A 23,638-nucleotide genomic window follows, 5' to 3' on the forward strand; every position below is an offset into this window, starting at 1 on the left:
TCCGGACGTTGCTACACATGATATGTTTATGTTTTGACCCCAACACATATGTTGCTGGGGACCTCTGTTCTTATCCGGACGTTGCTACACATGATATGTTTATGTTTTGACCCCAACACATATGTTGCTGGGGACCTCTGTTCTTATCCGGACACCCGTAACACATGCATATGCCATACCGTATTCGACGTAATAAGCGCCCACGGCGATATTTGCTAATATATTGGCTAGTGAACAATCCCAATTAGCACCCCTTCCGATTGATCCATGTACACAAGACTTATTTATTCGCGTATAATACGCACTTGTGTTATATGCACCCTCAATTACGGGCAATTAAACTCTGGAAAAATATATCTGTCGTATATAAACATTTCAGGCTGTCAGCATAAACCACGAAATTTATCTTTCAACACTGTTTTTTCCCCAAAATAATATTCTAATAAGAGCCCCCTATTTCTAATTTTGAGAGCGCCCTGGGCGCTTATTACGTCGAATACGGTAGTCGGAATCGTACAATGGCTTTATACTATGGAAGTGCTTTGTGATTTTTAATTCATCAATATCACCAAAATATCACAAGTGCTATGAGTACGCTTATAAAAATTTCCACCCCTTCAGTCACTGTTGCAGCATATATTAGAGCCTTCACATGTGTAAGAAAAACTCTAAACCTGAATTATGCTTTTTGTGAGAAACAAAATGTAATGAAGTTCCATACTTGAACTTACTTTTTAAATATGCAATAAATCAGCATTAGATTTAGTAAATAGAAAAGTCGCAACAATTCATGTATGGCTCCAGTATAATCATCTGATTTAATAGAAAATATTTAAGCTTTGAATATATTAGCACGATACCTACAGATTGTGACACATTGTTTACCTAAAGATATTGAAAAACATCACGAAACCACATTATACATCTGTAACAAGGCGTTCAGTGTGTTAGTTCCTTTGTTAGAGAAGGAGTGTGTTGATCGCTGTCAGGATAAACAGGCTGATTGTCGAGGTCAACTCCCCAGATGAACCTGTAACACATGGTTTCATGGCAACACATATAAACAGTTAATTATCAATGTATCATGGTTGTGTAGTGTTAGTTAGGTAAATACACGTTTTAACTTCAACGTAGCTATGTTGTATTTGTTATATTGAAATGTACCTAATGCCACACGTACATATAAACATCATTAACATGGGGTATTCTTGTTTGTAAATATGTAAAATGGTGGCGACACATTCAAAACTTTAACACCAATTAGTGTTTGTGTGTTAGATCTGTTTTACGTGTACACAAATTAATCATGCAATTTTCTGACATAAAAGCAGGTTCGGGTCATTTTCAATCATTGTTCATTATTATATAGGACAACAGTATTAGTTATTTGTTTGTTTGTTTGTCTGATTGTTGTTTAACGCCGCACAATATTCCAGCTATATGACGGCGGTCTGTAATAATCGAGTCTGGACCAGACAATCGAGTGATTGACATCATGAGTATCGATACACGCCATTGGGATACGATGACATGCATCAACCAAGTCAGCGAGCCTGACCACCCGATCCCGTTAGTCGCCTCTTACGACAAGCATATTCGTCTTTCATGGCAAGCATGGGTTGCTGAAGACCTATTCTACCCTGAATCTTCACGGGTCACCAATTAGTGACAGGGTTGGGTTTAATGCGTCAGTGGTCCGTGTAGTACGGCGTGTCAGATTAAGCCCACATTGATCCAGGTCTCAGACGTCGACCATTTTGATGAAACCCACGAGCACGGGTAAGGTGCTGACAACCTAGAAACATAATAAGGGCGAACAGGGATTTGAACCCACGATCATTGGTTTATGCGTGCCCAAGTGACGCAACTCTGCACAGCAAATTGCGGCGCCTTAGACGACTGGGCCACCCATGCAACCAAACACCAAGTAACAACTATTAATGTGTAAACGTATCTTTACATAAAGAAAATGTCTTACCACACCCCATTTGTTCCATTTGGTATTTCGTTTCTGCGATGACGTCTACAATACGAGTTGTCCGACAATCTAGAGGAAGTTTATTCAAGCAGCCGGTATATGGCACTGCCACTCTGGAATAGTAAGTGACAACTTAACGTCGCGCGCAAACATCTAAGCCATACATTGATGAGAACAAGTTATTCATTCATTAAAATGATCTACAGTAAAACACAAATAAATACAAGTTCAGTAATTCCACATGAATTCAGATAGTGTAATAATTGTAACATACTTTATGTGGTGAAGTAAGACGAGTTCTATGGATGAACAACTTCTTTATTACAATTAGTGCTTATTGATGGCTGAGATTGCCACGTCTCCATGTAGACGGCGTATAACTTCTTTCAGTGGCATTTAGAAGTTGGAGTGATGAAGTAAGACGAGTTCTATGGATGAACAACTTCTTTATTACAATTAGTGCTTATTGATGGCTGAGATTGCCAGTCTCCATGTAGACGGCGTATAACTTCTTTCAGTGGCATTTAGAAGTTGGAGTGATGAAGTAAGACGAGTTCTATGGATGAACAACTTCTTTATTACAATTAGTGCTTATTGATGGCTGAGATTGCCACGTCTCCATGTAGACGACGTATAACTTCTTTCAGTGGCATTTAGAAGTTGGAGTGATGAAGTAAGACGAGTTCTATGGATGAACAACTTCTTTATTACAATTAGTGCCTAAATAAAGAAGTTGTTCATCCATAGAACTCGTCTTACTTCATCACTCCAACTTCTAAATGCCACTGAAAGAAGTTACTTTATGTGGTGTTGGTTTGGTTTGTTGTTTAACGCCACACTCAGCAATATTCCAGCTATATGACGGCGGTCTGTAAATAATCGAGTCTGGACCAGACAATCCAGTGATTAATATCATGAGCATCGATCCGCGCAATTGGGATCGATGACATGCATCAACCAAGTCAGCGAGCCCGACCACCCAATCCCGTTAGTCGACTCTTACGACAAGCACAGTCGCCTTTTACGGCAAGCATGGGTTGCTGAAGACCTTTAATATTCTACCCCGGATCTTCACGAGTCTACTTTATGTGGAACATTTTAAGCTGGATATCATTATGAAACCTGATAAGCCTTTTTTATCATATAATGGGTAGGTTTCTCGGCAGGATAAAGCCAACGGATAAAAACGATATCCGTTGGGGTCATATGCGGATAGAGATGCAAATATCAAAGATCAAGTAGGGACTACTTTCAGTGTTTATAAACAAACATGGCGTCGCACTTGTCATTCGGCGGTCGAGTCAGAATTAACCAACGTGAATCTGGATAATTGATACAATTATTAAAAAAACACTCTTATATACTGAAAGTCAGTGTCGAAACTGCGACGTAACTAAGGCATTTTATAAGTTTGGGCAACTTTGGAGATATAAATTTTGCGAGGGCACTAGGCCTAGCCAAGCGGGATCAGAAGCCATATCTGTGCTTGTAGACCTCTGCGGCTTGAAACCTTTTCCACAAATAAAAATAGTTGGGTTTAGGCGAAATATGTATGAATTGTTACCTTGTTTCGTTTTGGCGCTGTGTATTCATCTGACTACACTTCTTAACGTTATGACAGAACAGACCGACTGTGAACAATCACTGGCCGTGATGTCTCATAGACTAGGGTTAGAGTAGCTTCCCTTTGACAAAGGGCAGTTACTCTAGCGGACAGACCGAAGAATTGTCGCGAAAGGCAAGTAAAAACAATTGTTGTTTTGCGTATATGTTGCTTCGCCACTGTATAAGAAACAGATTTCAGTTTGAACTATATTGGCTATACTGTCCGACTGACACATCACCTACCCTGTGACGTAATAAATATTAATGCGCGCATTCCAGGAAAACTCGCAATGTTTCGGTAATGTTTGTGAGTGAGGGGAAGCGATTTTCAACCACAGAATTGAAGAATGACATTATATGATAAAGAGGTTATCACGCTTGTGTGTTTAGGGATGGTAAATATCCTGTATTAGGAATAAACACTATGTATTTAGCTCGCCAAGGCTCGCTAAATACAATGTTTATTCCTAATGCAGGATATTTACCATCCCAAAACACACTCGCGTGATAACCTCTATTTATCAAGACAGCCAATAAGTTTTGTTTTTAAATTTGTACAATTACAAGTTAGAATGTGTCAAATATTCTGCCTAACATTTCAGTCAACTTCAGTAAGCTGACTGAAATTTTCCACACCCAATGTAACATATACAAGAATACTCACTCGCACCAAAGACGAATGTGATCCTTATTATCCATGACTAAGGCATCCATCCTGTTCTGCAGACTGTCGCATGGTGACGGGTAACAGGCACTTTGGACTCCATGCAGGCAAACAACTGAAACACCATGCCCATACAGTGAACGAGAACAAGTGGGTTGGTCCGAGACCCCCACCGGACCCCAGCCTTTATCCCCGGCGGGTGGATAAAACTATCACGTGCGGACCACTGACCAGACTATGTTTCAAACTATTTCTGCGTTTCAATTTATTGATTATTGAATCTATTTAGTGTTCACTCAACAAATTCAGAGGACATGTCATGTATTGTTTCGAATGTAATATATTATAAGTCCAAATAATGAGAGTGATTTCATTTTCCAAGACAGAAACTGAAACCCGCTATTTCCTCTCACAATGATTCTTTTCGTATCAACAGATTATTTTAATAAAATTCAAACTCTGAAAGTTGGCGGATTTAGTGATCGTGTTATTGTGCAATCATGAACACAGAATATAGCTCCAAGAGATACGTCTTACTGCATTTCAAGGTTGACATACATGGATGTCCATTCGCATTGTCTCTCCTTTGGTTAATCGGTAAAACACAAAACATACACTGAAGCAATATTATTCATCGGTATATCTCACTGAGTTAGCCTTAGCATACAAGATGGTCTGGTCTGATTAAGTCCAAACCACAGGTATACTCTGTCAGTGCACTATTGACCAGAACAAATAAATGGTCTACATCAGTTAGTTAAGAAAAACACACAAAAGGTTCACAATTTGCCACATGTTTTATTTATAGACCCGTGAACATCCGGAGTAGAACATGGGTCTTAAGCAACCAATGCTTGCTGTAAAAGGCGACTTTGAAGTGATAATAGCTGAAACGAAAGCACCGAGAGCCATGTCTCGCCCTAGTAGTATGCCAATATTGGTAGCAAAACATATACAACGTCGCTGCTGAAGAATTCAATAACATTTCATGAAGAAAATCACTTCATTGCTGGTACTAGACTGTCTGAGTATCAGAAACTGCCTGGTCATCGCCGTTTCTACAAATCCCCTTCTGTCATTACGTCATATCAAATCCATGGGGACTCCGGGTAGCAACATAAGTCCCAGCGCAGCATTCTGAACGGCGTACGCCCTGTGTTGGTCATTATTATTTTACAATAAAAAGTGACCCGTGAAGATCCGGGGTAGAATAGGTCTTCAGCAACCCATGCTTGCCGTAAAAGGCGACTATTAGACCGGCAGCCCAGAGCACTTTGGTCAAACGAACAAGGTACCAATATCCGAACACAGGAACATTTACTGTGTAACCCAACATATTCATATATGGATGTCTGCCGGGGAGCCCCTGCTGCGTGTGGCCCCTGGCCCCCCAAAAGAAGGGGCCATTCAAGGGCTGGATCAAACATTGGAGGTACCACATGAAAGTAAGTGTAAATGAACTGGTACATCTCACAGAGTACAGAATGGGCCACGCCAGACAAATCTTCCTCTGCAAAAGGCCTGCCAGACACCCCCAAAGAGGGTCCCCAAATTTGGGCTGGGTTAAACATTGGAGGTACCACATGAAATCAACATAAAATGAACTATTTCACTCTACTAAGAATAAAAAACCCATTGCCAGACAAATCGTCTGCTGCAAAAGGCCCGCCAGACACCCCCAAATGTTGACCCTTAATGCACTCAGTGAACACTCTGGTAAAATTTGACTAGAATATACATTCAAAGTACCAGATGGAAGTAAGTTTAGATGAACAGGTACATGTTACTGAGTACAACACGGCCCATACCTGACAAATCTTCCTCTGCATAAGGTCCGCCTGACCCCACAGAGAGGGTCCCAAAATTTCGGCTGGGTTAAACATTGGAGGTACCACATGAATACAACATAAAATGAACAATTGCACTCTACTTATTGCACAATACCCATTGCCAGACAAATCATCTTCTGCATAAGGCCCGCCAGACACCCACAAAAAGTTGACCCTTCAGGTATACACGGGTAAAATTGGTGTGGAATATATATCGATTGTACCACATTAAGGTACGTTTGAATGAACAGGTTCATATCACAGAGTACAGAATGGGCCACACCAGACAAATCTTCCTCTGCATAAGGCTTAAACATTGGAGGTATCACATGGAACCAACATAAAATGAACTATTACACTCTACTTATTACAAAATACCCATTGCCAGACAAATCCTCTTCTGCATAAAGACCGCTAGACACACCCTCACCCCACCCCACACAGTTGACCCTCTGTAATCCCAGTGTGCGTAACGAAACATTGGACATCAGCTTTGAGAGTCAACAGATGGTCAAATTTATGTTTTGTTCTTAAAGATGGAATGTTTTTATTGAGATTAAAATCACGTATTTATAAAATCAGGTCTTTGAATACTAGTATTGATATCAAAGATTAGGCCTATCGTTGAAATGTAATGAAAATGGCATGAATCTGAATCTTGTGAATATATACCTGATCAGCTATGAAGTCCTCAAAGCTACAGCCTGATAGCTTGGCTATGGATTCCTACAAGCCAGATAGGCATATGATGCTATGTGCCATGATTTTTATATACTGAACAACAAAAGTTCCTGTGACATTGAATAAGATTTAATGCAAAGTTATGTTTTTACCAAATCTGAAACAATTTCGGCTTGCAACAGATAAAAGACTCCTGTAAGTGTTCAAATGGTTTTAATTTGTCATACTGACTTCGGAAAATGCGTGATTTCATTAAAAAAAACATGAACACGCCAAAATGTCAATTTACAAATCAATAGCGAGTGTGTCCGCCTCTGGCTGCGATGCAAGCAACACATCTTCGTCTCATGGAATGGACCAGGCGTCGCACAAAGTTCTGTGGGATATCTGTCCATATCTGCTGGAGCATGTTTCGAAGTTCCAGGAGTGTCTGTGGAACACGTGGTTGACGTCGAAGGCCCCGATCCATCTCATCCAAATATATCTCCATATTTATCAATTTTACATTCAGCTTTTTAGATGATAAAACTTGCTAAAGAAACGGAGATCATAGGTTTTTAAACACAATTATCACCGAAAGATTTCCAAATGGTATCAGGGACTGTCATTTACAATTCTTATAGCAGGCTTTGAGGACTACCTAAGCATGTTTGGGTTTGTAGGAATCCATAGCCAAGCAATCAGGCTATAGCAAGCTTTGAGGACTTCATAGCTGATCAGATATATATTCACAAGAATCAGATTCATGCCATTTTTTATTACATTTCAACGATAGGCCTAATCTATGATATCAATACTAGTATTCAAAGACCTGATTTTATAAATACGTGATTTTAATCTCAATAAAAACCTTCCATCTTTAAGAACAAAGCATAAATTTGACCATCTGTTGACTCTCAGAGCTGATGTCCAATGTTTCATTATGCACACTGGGATTACAGAGGGTCAACTGTGTGGGGTGGGGTGAGGGTGTGTCTAGCGGTCTTTATGCAGAAGAGGATTTGTCTGGCAATGGGTATTTTGTAATGAGTAGAGTGTAATAGTTCATTTTATGTTGGTTCCATGTGATACCTCCAATGTTTAAGCCTTATACAGAGGAAGATTTGTCTGGTGTGGCCCATTCTGTACTCTGTGATATGAACCTGTTCATTCAAACGTACCTTAATGTGGTACAATCGATATATATTCCACACCAATTGTACCCGTGTATACCTGAAGGGTCAACTTTTTGTGGGTGTCTGGCGGGCCTTATGCAGAAGATGATTTGTCTGGCAATGGGTGTTGTGCAATAAGTAGAGTGCAATTGTTCATTTTATGTTGTATTCATGTGGTACCTCCAATGTTTAACCCAGCCGAAATTTTGGGACCCTCTCTGTGGGGTCTGGCTGACCTTATGCAGAGGAAAATTTGTCAGGTATGGGCCGTGTTGTACTCAGTAACATGTACCTGTTCATCTAAACTTACTTTCATCTGGTACTTTGAATGTATATTCTAGTCAAATTTTACCAGAGTGTTCACTGAGTGCATTAAGGGTCAACATTTGGGGGTGTCTGGCGGGCCTTTTGCAGCAGACGATTTGTCTGGCAATGGGTTTTTTATTCTTAGTAGAGTGAAATAGTTCATTTTATGTTGATTTCATGTGGTACCTCCAATGTTTAACCCAGCCCAAATTTGGGGACCCTCTTTGGGGGTGTCTGGCAGGCCTTTTGCAGAGGAAGATTTGTCTGGCGTGGCCCATTCTGTACTCTGTGAGATGTACCAGTTCATTTACACTTACTTTCATGTGGTACCTCCAATGTTTGATCCAGCCCTTGAATGGCCCCTTCTTTTGGGGGGCCAGGGGCCACACGCAGCAGGGGCTCCCCGGCAGACATCCATATATGAATATGTTGGGTTACACAGTAAATGTTCCTGTGTTCGGATATTGGTACCTTGTTCGTTTGACCAAAGTGCTCTGGGGTGCCGCTCTATATGCTTCTCGGAAGAGGCGACTAAAAGGATCGGGTGGTCGGGATCGATGACTTGGTTGATGCATGTCATCGTATCCCAACTGCTCGGATCGATGCTCATGATGTCAATCACTGGATTGTCTGGTCGTCGAATATCTTTTCGTTTTAGTTTATGTACTGCCAAAGGGAATTGAGAATAAGAACATCAACATATTTTGTTTATCACTGTCACAAGTACAGGTAACGGAGCGACATACTGTCCTTCCTCATTCTTCATTGAAAAAACCCCAATGTATTTGGAGTCAGCGACAATATTGAGTGATGCAGCATGGATTCAAAAGGGTGTCGATTGAAGTTGGGGAATTATTGCCTTTTAAGTATATGGCTGTACATGTGTGTGCACTTACAATACTCGAATATATGAGAGGCACTGAAGGTGTATGCACATACAATACTCGAATATATGAGAGGCACTGAAGGTGTGTGCACATACAATACTCGAATATATGAGAGGCACTGAAGGTGTATAGTACATGTATTAAATAAGCAATTATTAACTGGACATCATTTATTCATTCTTTTAAGCAAAGATTATTTGATAACCTCCAACAATCATGGTGTAGTTCTATCAATAGTATATCTGATACATTTTATTATAAACATTTTAAATCTCTGTTAAATGCAGAAAACTATCTTACACTCCCCATACCAGTACATCTGAGAATATGTATGACTCGTTTCAGATGTAGCAAGTTTAAACTTGCAATTGATTTGGGGAGATACACTCTTTGATGTTGTATATAATACATATTTATATCTATATAAAGTCCAATGGCTAAGAGAAACTTAAATCGACTACTTCCTTGGCATGCGTAGTTCATGCAATCAACTATTGTCTGTATTATGGGCCTATGGCCTTCTTACTGAATAAACTGTCTGTCTGACATCAATACAAAATGAAACAACGTTGCCGGGTTTGGTTCTACACCACACAGACCGCCTCCGTGGTCTTGTGGTACAGCGGCCGCCCGGAGAGCGGAAGGTCCGGGCGGCCCGGCCGCGTCATCCCAAAATACGTTAAAAGATGGTACTTATTGTTACCCTGTCTGGCGCTCGGCATAAAGGGGCTAAAACAAGGACTGGTCGGCTCAGAGTCAGTATACTGTGTCTGAGTGGGGTATTCGTGTTAAACTGCGGCATGGTATCTCAGTGAGCTAGCGCTATAAATCGGTATTAGTCCGGATAGTACAAGCAGCCACACACACACGTGTGGACGTGCGACGTGCGACGTTAAACCCAATTTCAACTCACCTCACCTCTAGACCACACACCACACACCACTGCTATTATTGTGTTGCAACATAATTATAGGACGGCAAATGGACAGTCAAAGATATATAACGCCAAATTCCAAGCTCTCTTTTTTCCCTAAAGTTTGAAATACAATGTCCTTGTTGGTTTCCTTGTGAATTAGAGTTGTACAGAGTCCATGGCTTGTAAGTGTTCGCTCGTCACGTTTGTTCTGATCTGCCGTTTCATAGCATGCGTTCACAATTTCTTTTAATATCATTGATAAGGACGACTCATGACGACCGACCGACACAACGAGTATAAAGTCACGAGGGGGCATGGGTCGCCCAGTCGTCTAAGGCGCCGCGATTCGCTGTGCAGAGTTGCGTTCCTTGGGCACGCCAGAAACCTATGATTGTGGGTTCGAATCCCGGTTCGCCCCAATTATGTCTCTAGGTTTGTCAGCACCACAACCGTGCTCGTGGGTTTCACCGAAGTGGTAAACGTCTGAGACCTGCATCACTTCGGGCTTTCCTCCCACATTAAGCTGATACAACTGAAATACTGTGCAGTTCAAAGCGGCGTTGTGGAGTTGCGTCCCTTGGGCACGCCAGAAACCTATGATTGTGGGTTGGAATCCCGGTTTGCCCCGATTATGTTTCTATGTTTGTCAGCACCATACCCCTGTTTTTTAACGAAAGTGGTAGACGTCTGAGACCTGCATCACTTCGGGCTTTCCTCTCACATTAAGCTGACACGCCGTGATATAACTGGAATACTGTTAAAAGCGGCGTTAAACACAACTCACTCACTCACTCACTCACTCACTCACTGAAGTCACGATGTCCCTTTGTCCATGAAAGATGAAAAAACTTATAACAGTTTCACTATGACCCACTTAAAATAACCCCGTCCTGCCTTAACGATTTTTTTATTACGTTGATTGCCACAAACAAATACGTTAAGACGATGTGTTTATAACTTTATTGGTTTACGACTCATTGTTATCTACTTTAACCAATGGACAGACAAGTTGACACTTTTACACACCTAGCCATAAATATTGAACGTCAGTGCCAGATAATAATCAGTCTCCATGATCTGACAAACATATTCCAATGGGCGTCATAGGCAAAATAGCGATGAAAATTGCATGAATGGTGAGGTGAGGTGAAATGGGGTTTATCGTCGCGTCCAAGATTATTGCACTTATATAGCAACGTGCATGTACGTGTATGTGTTTGTGTGGCTGTTTGTACTAGTCCGGACTGATGCCGATTTATAGTGCTCGCTCACTGAGATACCATGCCGCAGTTTAACATGAATACCCCACTCAGACACAGTATACTGACTCCGAGCCGACCAGTCCTTGTTTTAGCCCTTTAATGCCGAGCGCCAGACAGGGTAACAACAAGTACCATCTTTTAAAGTCTTTTGGTATGACGCGGTCGGGGATCGAACCCCGGACCTTCCGCTCTCCGGGCGGACGCTCTACCACTAGACCACGGAGGCGGTCCTGCATGAATGGATCACTGAAAATCAGTAATATTCGTGAAAAGCGTAAACATGTCCTGCTCTACACAGTTTGCATAAAAATGACATGAAACCTTCGCCATGGACAGAAAATACCTATTTTGCAAAATATTAGTCGCTTAACAACGAATAGTATTGTTTGTTTCTTTGTTGTTTAACATCGCAACCAACGGGATTTAATTCATCAAAACAAAAATGGTAACAACACAATCACAAAATTTCCGAAACATCGTTTGTTGGAAGCATTTACTCCACAAAGCCGATGATCAAAGCCATTTATTAGTTAAATCATTACCTGTCTTGTCACCATGACATACTTTGACTCAGTTTGGTGCAAATGAGTCACTTTGGTGCATTTGGGTAGTGATGTATTTTCAGTTATAAGTTGGGTTTAACGCCGCTTTGAACAGTTTTCCAGTTATATTACGGCGTGTCAGCTTTATGTGGGAGGAAAGCCCACATTGATGAGTGTGAGTGAGTGAGTGTGTATGGTTTTACGCCGCTGTTAGCAATATCCCAGCGATATCACGGCTGGGGACACCAGAAATGGGCTTCACACATTGTACCCATGTCGGGAATCGAACCCGGGTCTTCGGCCTGACGAGCGAACGCTTTAACCACTAGGCTATTAATTACCAATGCAAGAGAATATCTAGTGTACATTATTCGCCGTAGCAAATTCAAATTGGCATAAAGGGCTTTGTTTGTTTGTTTTTCGCTTAACGCTGCACTCATCAATATTTCAGCTATATGATGGCGGTCTGTAAATAATCGAGTGGACCAGACAATCCAGTGATTGACATCATGAGCATCGACCCACGCCATTGGGATACGACGACATGCATCAACCAAGTCAGCGAGCCTGACCACCCAATCCCTTTAGTCGCCTTTTACGACAAGCATAGTCGTTTTTTTCGGCAAGCATGGGTTGCTAAAGACCTATTCTACCCCGGATCTTCACGCGTCTCCATAGCTGTGAAAATTATATGAATTGACCACTGATAATCAGAGAGGACACCAGGTGTTCGTGAAAAGGGAATGCATGTCTAAACCAGTTACGGCTGCTTGTTTCGTAAAACGCCACAATCTGCAATATTCCAGCATTAAGAACGCGTGCAAATAACCCCGATGTTACGTTGGACGTCGGACGTTGCTCATAATATCAATCACTGATTTCCACTTTAAATCAATGATGCAACGTCGACATCCCACGCCGTCGGGGTACGACAACACTATCATAACATCACAGAGCTGATCAACCGTTCTGTTACGCCCCTGTTACGTCTTGCTGGGAGCGACGATGTCGTATTGGCCATAGCAGGTATACACATGAACATATACTGAAAGGTGAGGATCCTCCATTTTGTATCCCTTGTGATGAGAGAATCACGGTCAAGCATGTCCTGCTTGACTGTATTGATTTTGCCATCACAAGGGATAACTATTTCAAATCATCGTCTCTAAAGGATCTTTTTTAATAATATCAGTTGTCATTTAATTGTTGGATTTTTAAAAGAAATAGAACTTATTGATAAATTTTGATTGTGTAGATAGTTGATTTTTATAATATTGGTAGTGTTTACTGAGTAACTTAGATGGTTAGTGGCTGTATCCTCAAAGGGGGTTGAAGTAGTGTAGAATTATTGTCCCCCTGAGAGGTTATGTAAGACCACGTCCCGAAAGTACATTTATTCCTACCACTGTTTTTAAACGTAGTATATTTGTTTTGTTTTAATTATGGCTTAATTGCGTACCATCGCCAGCAGATGAAGGGATGGTGTAAATCCTGCTGGGGAGCCGTGCAGGTAGCAGAAGTATTGTCAGTCAGTTAGGTGGCCTAACTTTGGTTGCTGGCGATCTCTAGCCCGTTTTTTATAATGTATTGTTGAATAATAGGTTATTCTTTTAATTGTTCTAAACTAGTTTTACTTCTAAACTGTGATATGCTAGTTGTTTTACTGTCCGTCGATGACAGGTGTTTTATTTTAATGTCAGTATTATAAGTGTTCTCGTCACGATATGGCTGAAATATTGCCGATGTGACATAAAGCTTTAACTCACTCACTCTCTCACTCTTGCTGGGAACTAAACCTGCTTCGAGTGGACTTACGCGTTCTCGGGGGCGAAGCAGAGATGTAGACACAAAGTTGATAAGATCGAGCGTAGATATACAATATGTAACTTACGTGCAAACACAAAACCCCAAGACAGCATCATTGGAAACGTTGCTTCCGTGAATGAGCACTGCACCTGTTTCCACTATGAAGGAATGACAAGTGACCTGAATGTGTTGACTGTGGGGTGTTGTTATCGCAGTGAACAGCAATAAATCTTATCCACTAGAGACTCGGAGCAATAGACATGCAAAAGTTTGCCATGTGGTGTCTTATCTGGTTTTAAATGTGAGTGAATAAATAGGTTAAACTTAGGGACGTATTTATATTTCGTGTATTAATTAGAAAGTTGGTTGTTGTATGTGTACATAACCAAGTCTGGATCCGACGGCCAGTGGTCGATATTGTGAGCAACGATCCACGCCTTCGGGGTGCGATGAAACGCAATAAGTCCATTCATCGAGCCTACTACCCGATTCATTCCTTGCTTACGACCTGTGTATCTTGTCTGCCACCTTATTCTAACCCTGAGATCTCAGCCAACCACAGGGGTCTATGGGTGTTGGTTGGTTGGTTTGTTGTTTTATGCCGCACGCAGCAATCTTCTAGCTATATGACGGAGGTCTGTCAATAATCGAGTTTAGATCAGACAATGCAGTGATTGATATCATGAACATCGATCCACGCAATTGGGGTCGATGACATGCATCAACCAAGTCAGCGAGCCTGACCTCCCGATCCCGATGTTTGGACATGTTGTAGAAAATTACGTCAGTGTCCAAAACCAAATAAAGACATGACACATTTGTATGCACACAATTTGGAATAATTTACAATCCTAGACACATTCTACGGTAAGCCATGTTAGATCATGTTTTCAATGCTGTTTTATGTATGAGAACACAAGAAAGTACGTATTTGTCAGTCATTCAAATCTCGGGTTCAGCAAAAGTTTTTTTAGTATAAATCGTTAGGAGTTTTGCGATCAGGGTGTTAGTTGTCAATTGTATGTGCTTAAAATGCACTTTAATGAATCCTTGGAGTCTGTAACCTTGAGAAACGTTGTAATGTTATCAATACAAAAAGCAGTAAAAAGTAAAAAGCAGTAAAGCATATATTTTTTTAACGGAACCAGCATGTTCGACGTAAAGCTTACGTTTTGTGTACCATTAAAAGCATGACAGTGATGACATTTCTTCAAAACATGACACAATCACTATTAGTCACAACATAAGAGATATTTACCACGAATGTGTGTACCGAACTCTCGAACCTATTCTCCGATCACGACCGCCTCACCAGAAAAATACAAATAGATTTGGACCTGTGAAGATCAGGGTTAGAACAGATCTTCAGCAAACAATGCTTGCATTAAAAAGGTGATTATGGTTGTCGTTAGAGGCAACTAACGGGATCGGGTTGGTTGTCAGGCTATTGCCAGGCTATGAATTGGTTGATTTTAATGCATGTCATGTCATCTCATCCCAATTGTGTGGAATGATGCTCGTGATGTCAATCACTGGATTGCCAGGTCCAGACTTGATTATTTGCATGACCTATATATAGCTGGCATATTGCTGAGTGTGGCGTTAAATTAAAAAAAAATAACTAACAAAACATATAAATTTAACCGCTTATTTTAAATTCGAGATAAAAATACATAGCACCATCTCGGTCCCAATCCGACTTTACAATAGAACTGTGTACCATGATATCGAAGTTTGAATTTGCCACCGTGACAGCTTTAAGAAATCTTAATTAGAATTTTACTTAACTGTAAACATTTCTCCTCGACACAGGTTGAGGAATCCGTAATGAAGTCAAAGAAAGTGATCATTTGCAACATTGTCAAACTTAGTTTCATCCACAGAAAGCACGGAATTTTTCGCAAAACCAAAATTCAACTCAATCAGCTGTTGCCAATCCGTCACTTGTTCTGTCACAATGTTTATTGATTATTACCTGCGAAATACATTTCAATAAGTCATCGAGATACATTTCAATTAGCCACGCCTAACATTTGTTGTATTATGAATTAATCATCTATGCAATCGTATTTCTATGGATCTATAATACAGTCTGTTAGTCATTTTATTTATTTATTTTCGCTTATTGACTATTTTACATGCAAACAACATGTTTTTCAGGAAAATACAATTACATGATAGGGGTTTGTGAACACACAAATAATCATCTATACAAACACCTCTACCTTAAAAAAACATATATATTAACACACACAAATGTTTTTTTACAAACAATAGTTGATTTTATGCTTCCAAACAAACCACACGAAAGCTGTTGTTGAATTTTTTATCAAGCCAAGGTAAATGTATCCAATTAAATCGTATTTAATCACAAATATCGTGAACTAACCATTTCAGTGCATTTCAACATGGACAAAACTGTTGGAGATGTTCAATGACTGAATGTTTATTTTATGAAGTAAAAACGTTTTGGTAAATACATGTAGCTGTACATCTTGTAGATGTTCCAAGAGAAAAGAATATAATATCTATTAGAGGAAAAAGGGCTTCACTTTGAGCACCTTGTTTTCCTTAAGTATCGCGATGTGAGACAGTATAAAGTGGTATATAGGTAGATATAATACTAGTCTATAGATGTGAATCCATTTCATGATACATATGTGAGGTTTGTTTATATTTTCACAGCCCGGGCCAAGTCAGACCGAACACTTGTGTAACTGTTGAGAGTATAGGGGGAAGAAGTCTACTTTAAAAGAGGCACTGATCTAACGCAATTCCTCGGGACTGGTTGTTGCCTTTGTTATTGTTTTTTCCCAGTGAGTACCCGGATGCATAGCAGAAATCTAGACTAGTTCGCGACCTCTGCTGCGCCATTCGTAAGCGCATTAGTCACTTTTATGGGTAGTAATCAGGGCGTATGGTCACATTGATCAACAAAATGAAATACAGTTTTCGAGATAATAAGGAAATGTATGTATCTTTGTGGGTATCATTGGTAATGGTGACGAAGTTTTGATAAGTCACCGGCTCGGTAATTTGACGATTTTCGTTTACACTATTTCGACTTGCAACACAAAGTAAATATTTCACCTGAGCATTGCTTTTTTTATAGTGTGTATTTTTTTTTACTGTCAAAATATGTAACAAATTTATTAAACGTCTAAATATTCAGTTATTTTACAAAGTGACTGAAATACATTTCCATCTGTATTATTATGATAACGAATTCCAAACATTTTGATGTTTAATGTCATCACCAAGAGACAGAAAATGTTACGTTGAAAAGTACATTTCTATGTTGTTTGGCTTCTAATCCTACATGATAATCTGTTGTGATGTTTTAGGCCCTTTTGATCGTCTTAACCAATCCGGACAGATTATGTAGTCAAAATGTCTGAAATATTTACACATTTTATAAATTGCCTGAGTGAATCAAATTTTACAAATTGACGGTAATATATACACGCTTACAAAGGAAATGACCTGTGAAAACAACGTCTATCGCTCATCGAAGAATTTCCCAACCAAGACGTAGTGAAACAAGAACGAATCGGTTCAAATGAAGGAAAACAAAATGCAAATATCATAATTACAACCTACCAAATTTATGTGTATAAATTTTAGGCAGCTTCCTTGTTCGAGGAATGTATCCATGAATATCCACACAAAGGAACAATATCCCATTCGTCTGCAGCTGTACAAAGAAACTTATTCGATGTCACGTGTCTCAGTAACAATCAAATATTTTGAAAGATATATATCGTTTCGGGATATTATAACCCGTGTTCGTTTCTGAACTGATCACTTGGATTGTTTAGGTGTTTTACATAGGTGTCAAGTCTCAATGGTCGGCTGAGACAGCCCACGTGACAACTATTTTCATAACGTCCACAGTTCCTAAAAAATCCATTGAGTGATAGATAACAATGATCAATCAATCAACGTATTATCAGTTAACCCTTTGAACAAAGTATGTTGTTTTTACATCGGCACTTCACGCCATGATATAAGTGTATTCCCTTTGTTTTAGTAAACCTAGACATGTAAACACTCACTTTTGACATATCCACTGTGCAAGATAACTGTGATTAATCAATCAACGTATTTTCTGTTAATCCTTTGATGACTAGGAACGATCCGTTGATTTACAAAAAAAAGTAAATCAACTGATCATTTACCTCTTGCTGGGCTGCCACGTGCATATTGCATAACACACATTTCACCTCACTTCAAACCTGGATTTAGATTGAATAATTACCCCAGACACAATAAATGCCAAATGGGAACGTTTGTCAGGTAATCTAAGTGGTGCTACCACTAATTGTACCTGTAATAAATTCATTAACTGAGCATCAAGTGAATGACGACAAATACACAAGTGTAGGGTTATACGAGAAAACGTGGATGACAACAAGGGAGTAGTAATCGTATTATCGACGCAATCCGAAATCCGAAAATGCTTTCACTGCGTGGATACTTTTTTTAGTATTAAACTATAACCATCTGGGGTATTTCCAAATGACGACATCCGATGAGCTCCGCTGTTCTTTTTGTCTGTTTGTTTAGGCTGAAGAAATTAATTAACATGCGCCCTTTGTCGAAATCATTATAGGTCACAGTTAACCAGTCAGTGTTTATGCAAAAATGCGTAAAACAAATATTGCCTCCAGCCTCCAAGTTTATTTAGCTGTCCTTGCAGACGGTAGCCCAGTCTCTGGTCACGCTCAGTTGCGTTGCTTATCATCCGGGTACTCACGGGGGAAAAAACAATAACAAAGGCAACAACCAGTCCGGGGAATTGCGTTAGATCAGTGCAACCAACGTGTCTGCTTTAAATACGATGAACAGTGACATTATAAAGTGTTATTTTCTTAGATATAGTACTTTATCATATAGTGGGTAGGTTTCTCGGCAAGAAAAGCCAACGGATAAAAACGATATCCGTTGGGGTCATATGCGGATAGAGATGCAAATATCAAAGGTCAAGTGGGGACTACTTTCACTGTTTATAAACAAACATGGCGTCGCCCTCGTCATTCGGCGATCGAGTCAAAATTCACAATCGGGAATCTGGATAAACTACAGGGATAATTGCTATCATTATCAAAAGAACAGTCTAAAATAGTGAAAATCAGTGTCTAATTGTGACCTAGCTAAGGCATATTATATTTTTTTTCGCAACTTTGGAGATATAATTTATAAATTTCGAAACAATTTTGCGAGGGCACTAGGCCTAGCCAAGTGGGATTAATAGCCAGGTCTGTGCTTGTAGACCTCTGCGGCTTGAAACCTTCTCCACAAATTAAAATAGCTGGCTTTGGCTGAAATATGTTTGAATTGTTACCTTGTTTCGTTATGTCAGTGTGTGTAAATCTGACTACACTTCATTACACAACGAGTTGATAATTGTTTTAGGTATGCCCGTTTGCGCCAAGACGGAACCCGGTCGCAAAAATGGCCGCGAGAGGGGCACGTGTCGCTATTCGGCTTGTCCCGGAATAACACGAGTTGGTCACGAATGCGACTGACACATCACTTCCCTGTGACGTAATAAATATTAACGCGCGCATTCCTGGAAAACTTGCAATGTTTCGGTAATGTTTGTGAGAGAGGGAAAGCGATTTTGAAGCACAGAATTAAAGAATGACATTATATGATAAAGAGGTTATCACGCTTGTGTGTTTGGGGATTGTAAATATCCTAAATTAGGAATAAACACTATGTATTTAGCTCGCCAAGGCTCGCTAAATACAATGTTTATTCCTAATGCAGGATATTTACCATCCCCAAACACACTCGTTATAACCTCGATATCCTAAAGATATAAACGCTATGCCGACAGACGGAAATTCGTTTCACTATAGCTAGAAGTATTTAATACGTTTCAAATCTTATTTCGTTTAACGATTGCTCTTTTACATGTTACCTCGATCAGCGACGCTTACACACAGCTCCACTTTCTGGTTTTCAAGCGATTTACTCCGAATTACTTAATTATGGTGCACGTTTTTGGTTGGTGATTGTTTAATAATGTCATGTGTGTATGCTGCATCAATAATATGTAAGTATGGTCACCGATAATGATGTAATTAGCCAATAACACTTTGGCCCGTCTTGGCCCGGCCCGGCCCGACTTTTAGGCAATGCCCTGTCTATCTCATCCGCAAATAAATAAAGCGTTTGGGTACGTGGTTCAAGAGATCACATGGTGTTCAATAGAGATAAGCACATCGAGAAAGAAACTGTCGCATCGAAATAAAAACAAATATTTTGTCACGGTCAGAGGTAAAAGTGAGTGAAAAGTTTGCTATATTGCAGCCACATAGCGATGATACAAAAATAATAATGAACACATTTAGAATATATAGAAACTGTCGAAAATTGACAGTAAAACAACTAGATTATCACAGTATTGTATTGTTCCGGTCGGCCAAAAGGAAAAATAGCGTAATTCGATATGCTTAGTTGTGTTCCTTAGGTGAGATGTCCAACTGAATACGGTGCACGGGTGCACCCGAGTACACCGAATTAGGTTTAGTAATATTCTATCATGTCTATGAGTAACTTACACCAAGGAGGGCACGGGCGGCCCAGTCGTCGAAGGTGCAGCGATTCGCTGTGCAGAGTTGCGTCCCTTGGGCACGCCAGAAACCTATGATTGTGGGTTGGAATCCCGGTTCTCCCCAATTATGTTTCTAGGTTTGTCAGCACCATACCCGTGCTCTTGGATCACCGAAGTGGTAAACGTCTGAGACCTGCATCACTTCGGGCTTTCCTCCAACATTAAGCTGACACTCCGTGATATAACTGTAACACTGGTAAAAGCGGCGTTAAACCCAACTCACTCACTCACTCCTACTGAATCCAAAAGATTTTCCGTGAGTGCCATGGTTTCGGTGAACTTATGTTGGAGTGTTGACAACACTCGCACAAAACATCACGTGCATCTTACATCTCTCTCTGCGCTGTGTTGGAAGTTGATGAGTTCTACGACGACCACGTTGCTGATGACGATGCTGTAGGTCATAATGTCATTGCTACTGAATGAGGATGCTGTGCCCTGGGCTGAGTTCTTGGGTTACTGGATCGCTCTGAAATTTCTACAGATGCAAAGAGTAAACACTGGCGGGAAACGTGTCTCAAAAGATGCCAGTGTCTGCAGGCTGCTAGGCAAGTCATTTAATGTGTTGCAATAACCGAAATTCAAGCTCAATGTACGCGATAACGTTTGAAACTCAAGAACGGCGTTTCTTGTAGCATTTATCAGCAATGACATCGATATGGCTATTTTTGCTTTTACGTTTGTTTGTTTGTTGTTTAACGCTGCACTCAGCAATGTTCCAGCTATATGACGGCGGTCTGTAAAATAATCGAGTCTGGACCAGACAATCCAGTGATCGACATCATGAGCATCGATCCACGCAGTTGGGATCGATGACATGCATCAACCAAGTCAGCGAGCCTGACCTCCGATCCCGTTAGTCGCCTTTTGCTTTTACGTGGTTGATGGCGTGACAACGTCCTCTACGGCATGGATCGCAGCTCATAATATCAGTCACTGGATTGTCTGTTTTACACTCTCTTTTTTTCTCTTTTGTTGTTGTTTAACGCCGCACTCAGCAATATTCCAGCTTTATGACGGCGGTCTGTAAATAATCGAGTCTGGACCAGAATGTCCAGTGACATCATGAGCATCGATCTTCGCAACTGGGATACGATTACATGCATCAACCAAGTCAGCGAGCCTGACCACCCGATCCCGTTAGTCGCCTGTTACGACAATCATAGTCGCCTGTTACGACAAACATGAGTTACTGAAGACCTATCCTCACCCAGATCTTCACGGGTCCTTTTCTAGGTTTGTCAGCACCATACCCGTGCTCGTAGGTTTCACCTAAGTGGTAAACGTTTGTGACCTACATCACTTCGGGCTTTCCTCCCACATGAAACCGACACGCTGTGATATAAAGCGACGTTAAACACAACTCATTCGCACACCCACTTCGTTATTGCGGGTTTCACAGGCTCTGTCGTCTGTTTTATTTGTATAAAAAAGTATGCGTTTGTCTGTTGGCTGACGCAGCACAGAATTACCCCTGTCGTGCAACGTCGGTAACGAAGATAACTTTCCAAAACAATTCTTATGTGAATATAATTGATAGGGATAAAATCGATGATATCTGTTTTGGAGTGAGTGAGTGAGTTAATTTTTAGCCACATCGGCAATATTTCAGCCATGTCGTGACTATCAAAGGTTTACGATTATAAATACTTTGAAAACGTATAACAAACCTGCCAACGATGGGCAGTAAAATAACTAGACTTATGACAGAGAAATATTTAAAACTAGTATGGAATCATAAAATTGATATTACGATACATAACAATACATTATAAAAATAGGCTATGATATCCAACAACTGAAGGTAGATCACCATACTGGGGACCATGGGGACTTTTGCTTCCAGCATGGACCCCAGCTGGATTTACATCATCCCTTCAGGTGTTGGCGATTATTAACACATTTAGCCATATTAAAACAACATATATTCTACTGTTAAAATGGTAAGAATAAATCTACTTTGAATGACGTGGTCTAACATACCCTCTGCAGGGGACTAAAATTTTACACTACTTCAACCCCTTTAGAGGATACAGCCACTATCAATCTCAGTTATCACATTTATTCTGACAATTATAAAAAACACTATATTATATACACAACATATTAATCAAAATTTATGGAACAATTCAATTTCTTTTAAAAAACTAAATGAGAACTGATATTAAAAAGATCCTTCATAGATGTAATCTTGAAATATTTATCCCTTGTGATAGAAAAATCAACTCAGTCAAGCAGGACATGCTTGACCGTGATTCTCTCATCACAAGGGATGCACATCGGAGGATCCTCATCTTTCAACAAATGTTCATTTGTGTAACGAGAATGGCCAATACGATATCGTCTTAATACGACCTCTTCAAATCTGGACTGACAACCCAAGTAGGTGTAACCAATAGGTGGTTTAATTTCATGTAATTTATTGTCTACCTGGGTGTCCCACTTCTTCTGCATTAGATCTCGGATGTAACGTCTAATAACAGGTTTATAATCTCTATATGGTATAAGAAGTGGTGTCACAGATTTGATGAATGCTGCTTTGCAGCAGCATCGGCCATTGTGTTCCCAGTAATACCAACATGGCTGGGTAACCTACAAAAAACGATGTCGCATTGGCCAGTAGCAAGAACATTTAATAATTCAATGATTTCAATTAAAAGTGGATGTTTACAAGAGTGATTTTTAATTGCCTGAAGACACGAAAGAGAATCTGAAAATATGATATATTGCTTATGTTTGCATTGTTTACTTGTGTACTCTAATGCTGTTAATATGGTCTTGGATTCGGCCGTAAAAATGGAACAGTTATCTGGAAGTCTGGAAGATATAGTCCTGGATCCAATGAGTATCTGTTTTGGAAGATTAATGTGCAAGAATGATGATAATAATGAGTCATTCCTATGTTGGAATGTAAATGGTCTTTCTTAAGACCTCATTTAAATCTAGCAATGTTATGTAATACATATGAAGTACTTGCTTGGATCGAGACCCGTGAAAAACACGAGGCTACGCCGGCTTTCAATGTGTCCTAGCTTTCTCATAACATCGACTCTCTGTTTGGCACATATCTGTAAATTAATATGAATATTCTCAAGATAAATGTAATGCATTAACTGCAAACCAGATATTTCATCCTTCACATGTGTGGCTGAACATACTGTCACTCCAGCTGTGAGGGCGGGACCCAATGTGGAGGTCTCCCTACCACCCAGGCTGACACAAAGGATCACTCCTTCGGGGAGTCGGTGATTGGTGTATTAAATTAACGTTACAGAGTCGGCACATGTGGGCAGTCCGACTGTGAGATGAGGGTAAGTCAGGCAAAATAACAACCTACTTAAATGTATTTTAAATAAAGACAGTTATCCATAGTTACTCGATACACC

The 23,638-nt window shown here is 40.1% G+C and overlaps 1 protein-coding gene across 1 annotated transcript; it reads right to left on the reverse strand.

Moving 5' to 3' along the window:
• Positions 1 to 847: 847 nt before the first annotated feature.
• On the reverse strand, positions 848 to 13,803 carry LOC139473661 (uncharacterized). The gene is made up of 4 exons (XM_071256353.1): positions 13,716 to 13,803; positions 4,248 to 4,362; positions 1,979 to 2,091; positions 848 to 1,030 (listed from the first exon to the last, which is right to left on the reverse strand). Exons 1-4 carry the CDS (start codon positions 13,744 to 13,746, stop codon positions 960 to 962), a joined length of 330 nt encoding a protein of 109 aa, XP_071112454.1. The 5' UTR covers positions 13,747 to 13,803; the 3' UTR covers positions 848 to 959.
• Between the last annotated feature and the right edge of the window lie 9,835 nt (positions 13,804 to 23,638).

The sequence above is a fragment of the Haliotis cracherodii genome, unplaced genomic scaffold (genome assembly GCF_022045235.1).
Source record: "Haliotis cracherodii isolate W230 unplaced genomic scaffold, xgHalCrac1.p SCAF_3, whole genome shotgun sequence".
Taxonomy (NCBI): domain Eukaryota; kingdom Metazoa; phylum Mollusca; class Gastropoda; order Lepetellida; family Haliotidae; genus Haliotis; species Haliotis cracherodii.

What these genes read in the sequence shown, in the direction of transcription:
- LOC139473661 (XM_071256353.1), bottom strand. Translation starts at nt 13,746, where the DNA reads ATGATGCTGTCTTGGGGTTTTGTGTTTGCAC. An exon ending in TTGGGGTTTTGTGTTTGCAC is followed by an intron (nt 4,363 to 13,715) that starts GTAAGTTACATA and finishes ATGGTGTTTCAG; the next exon opens with TTGTTTGCCTGCATGGAGTC. An exon ending in CACATTCGTCTTTGGTGCGA is followed by an intron (nt 2,092 to 4,247) that starts GTGAGTATTCTT and finishes TTACTATTCCAG; the next exon opens with AGTGGCAGTGCCATATACCG.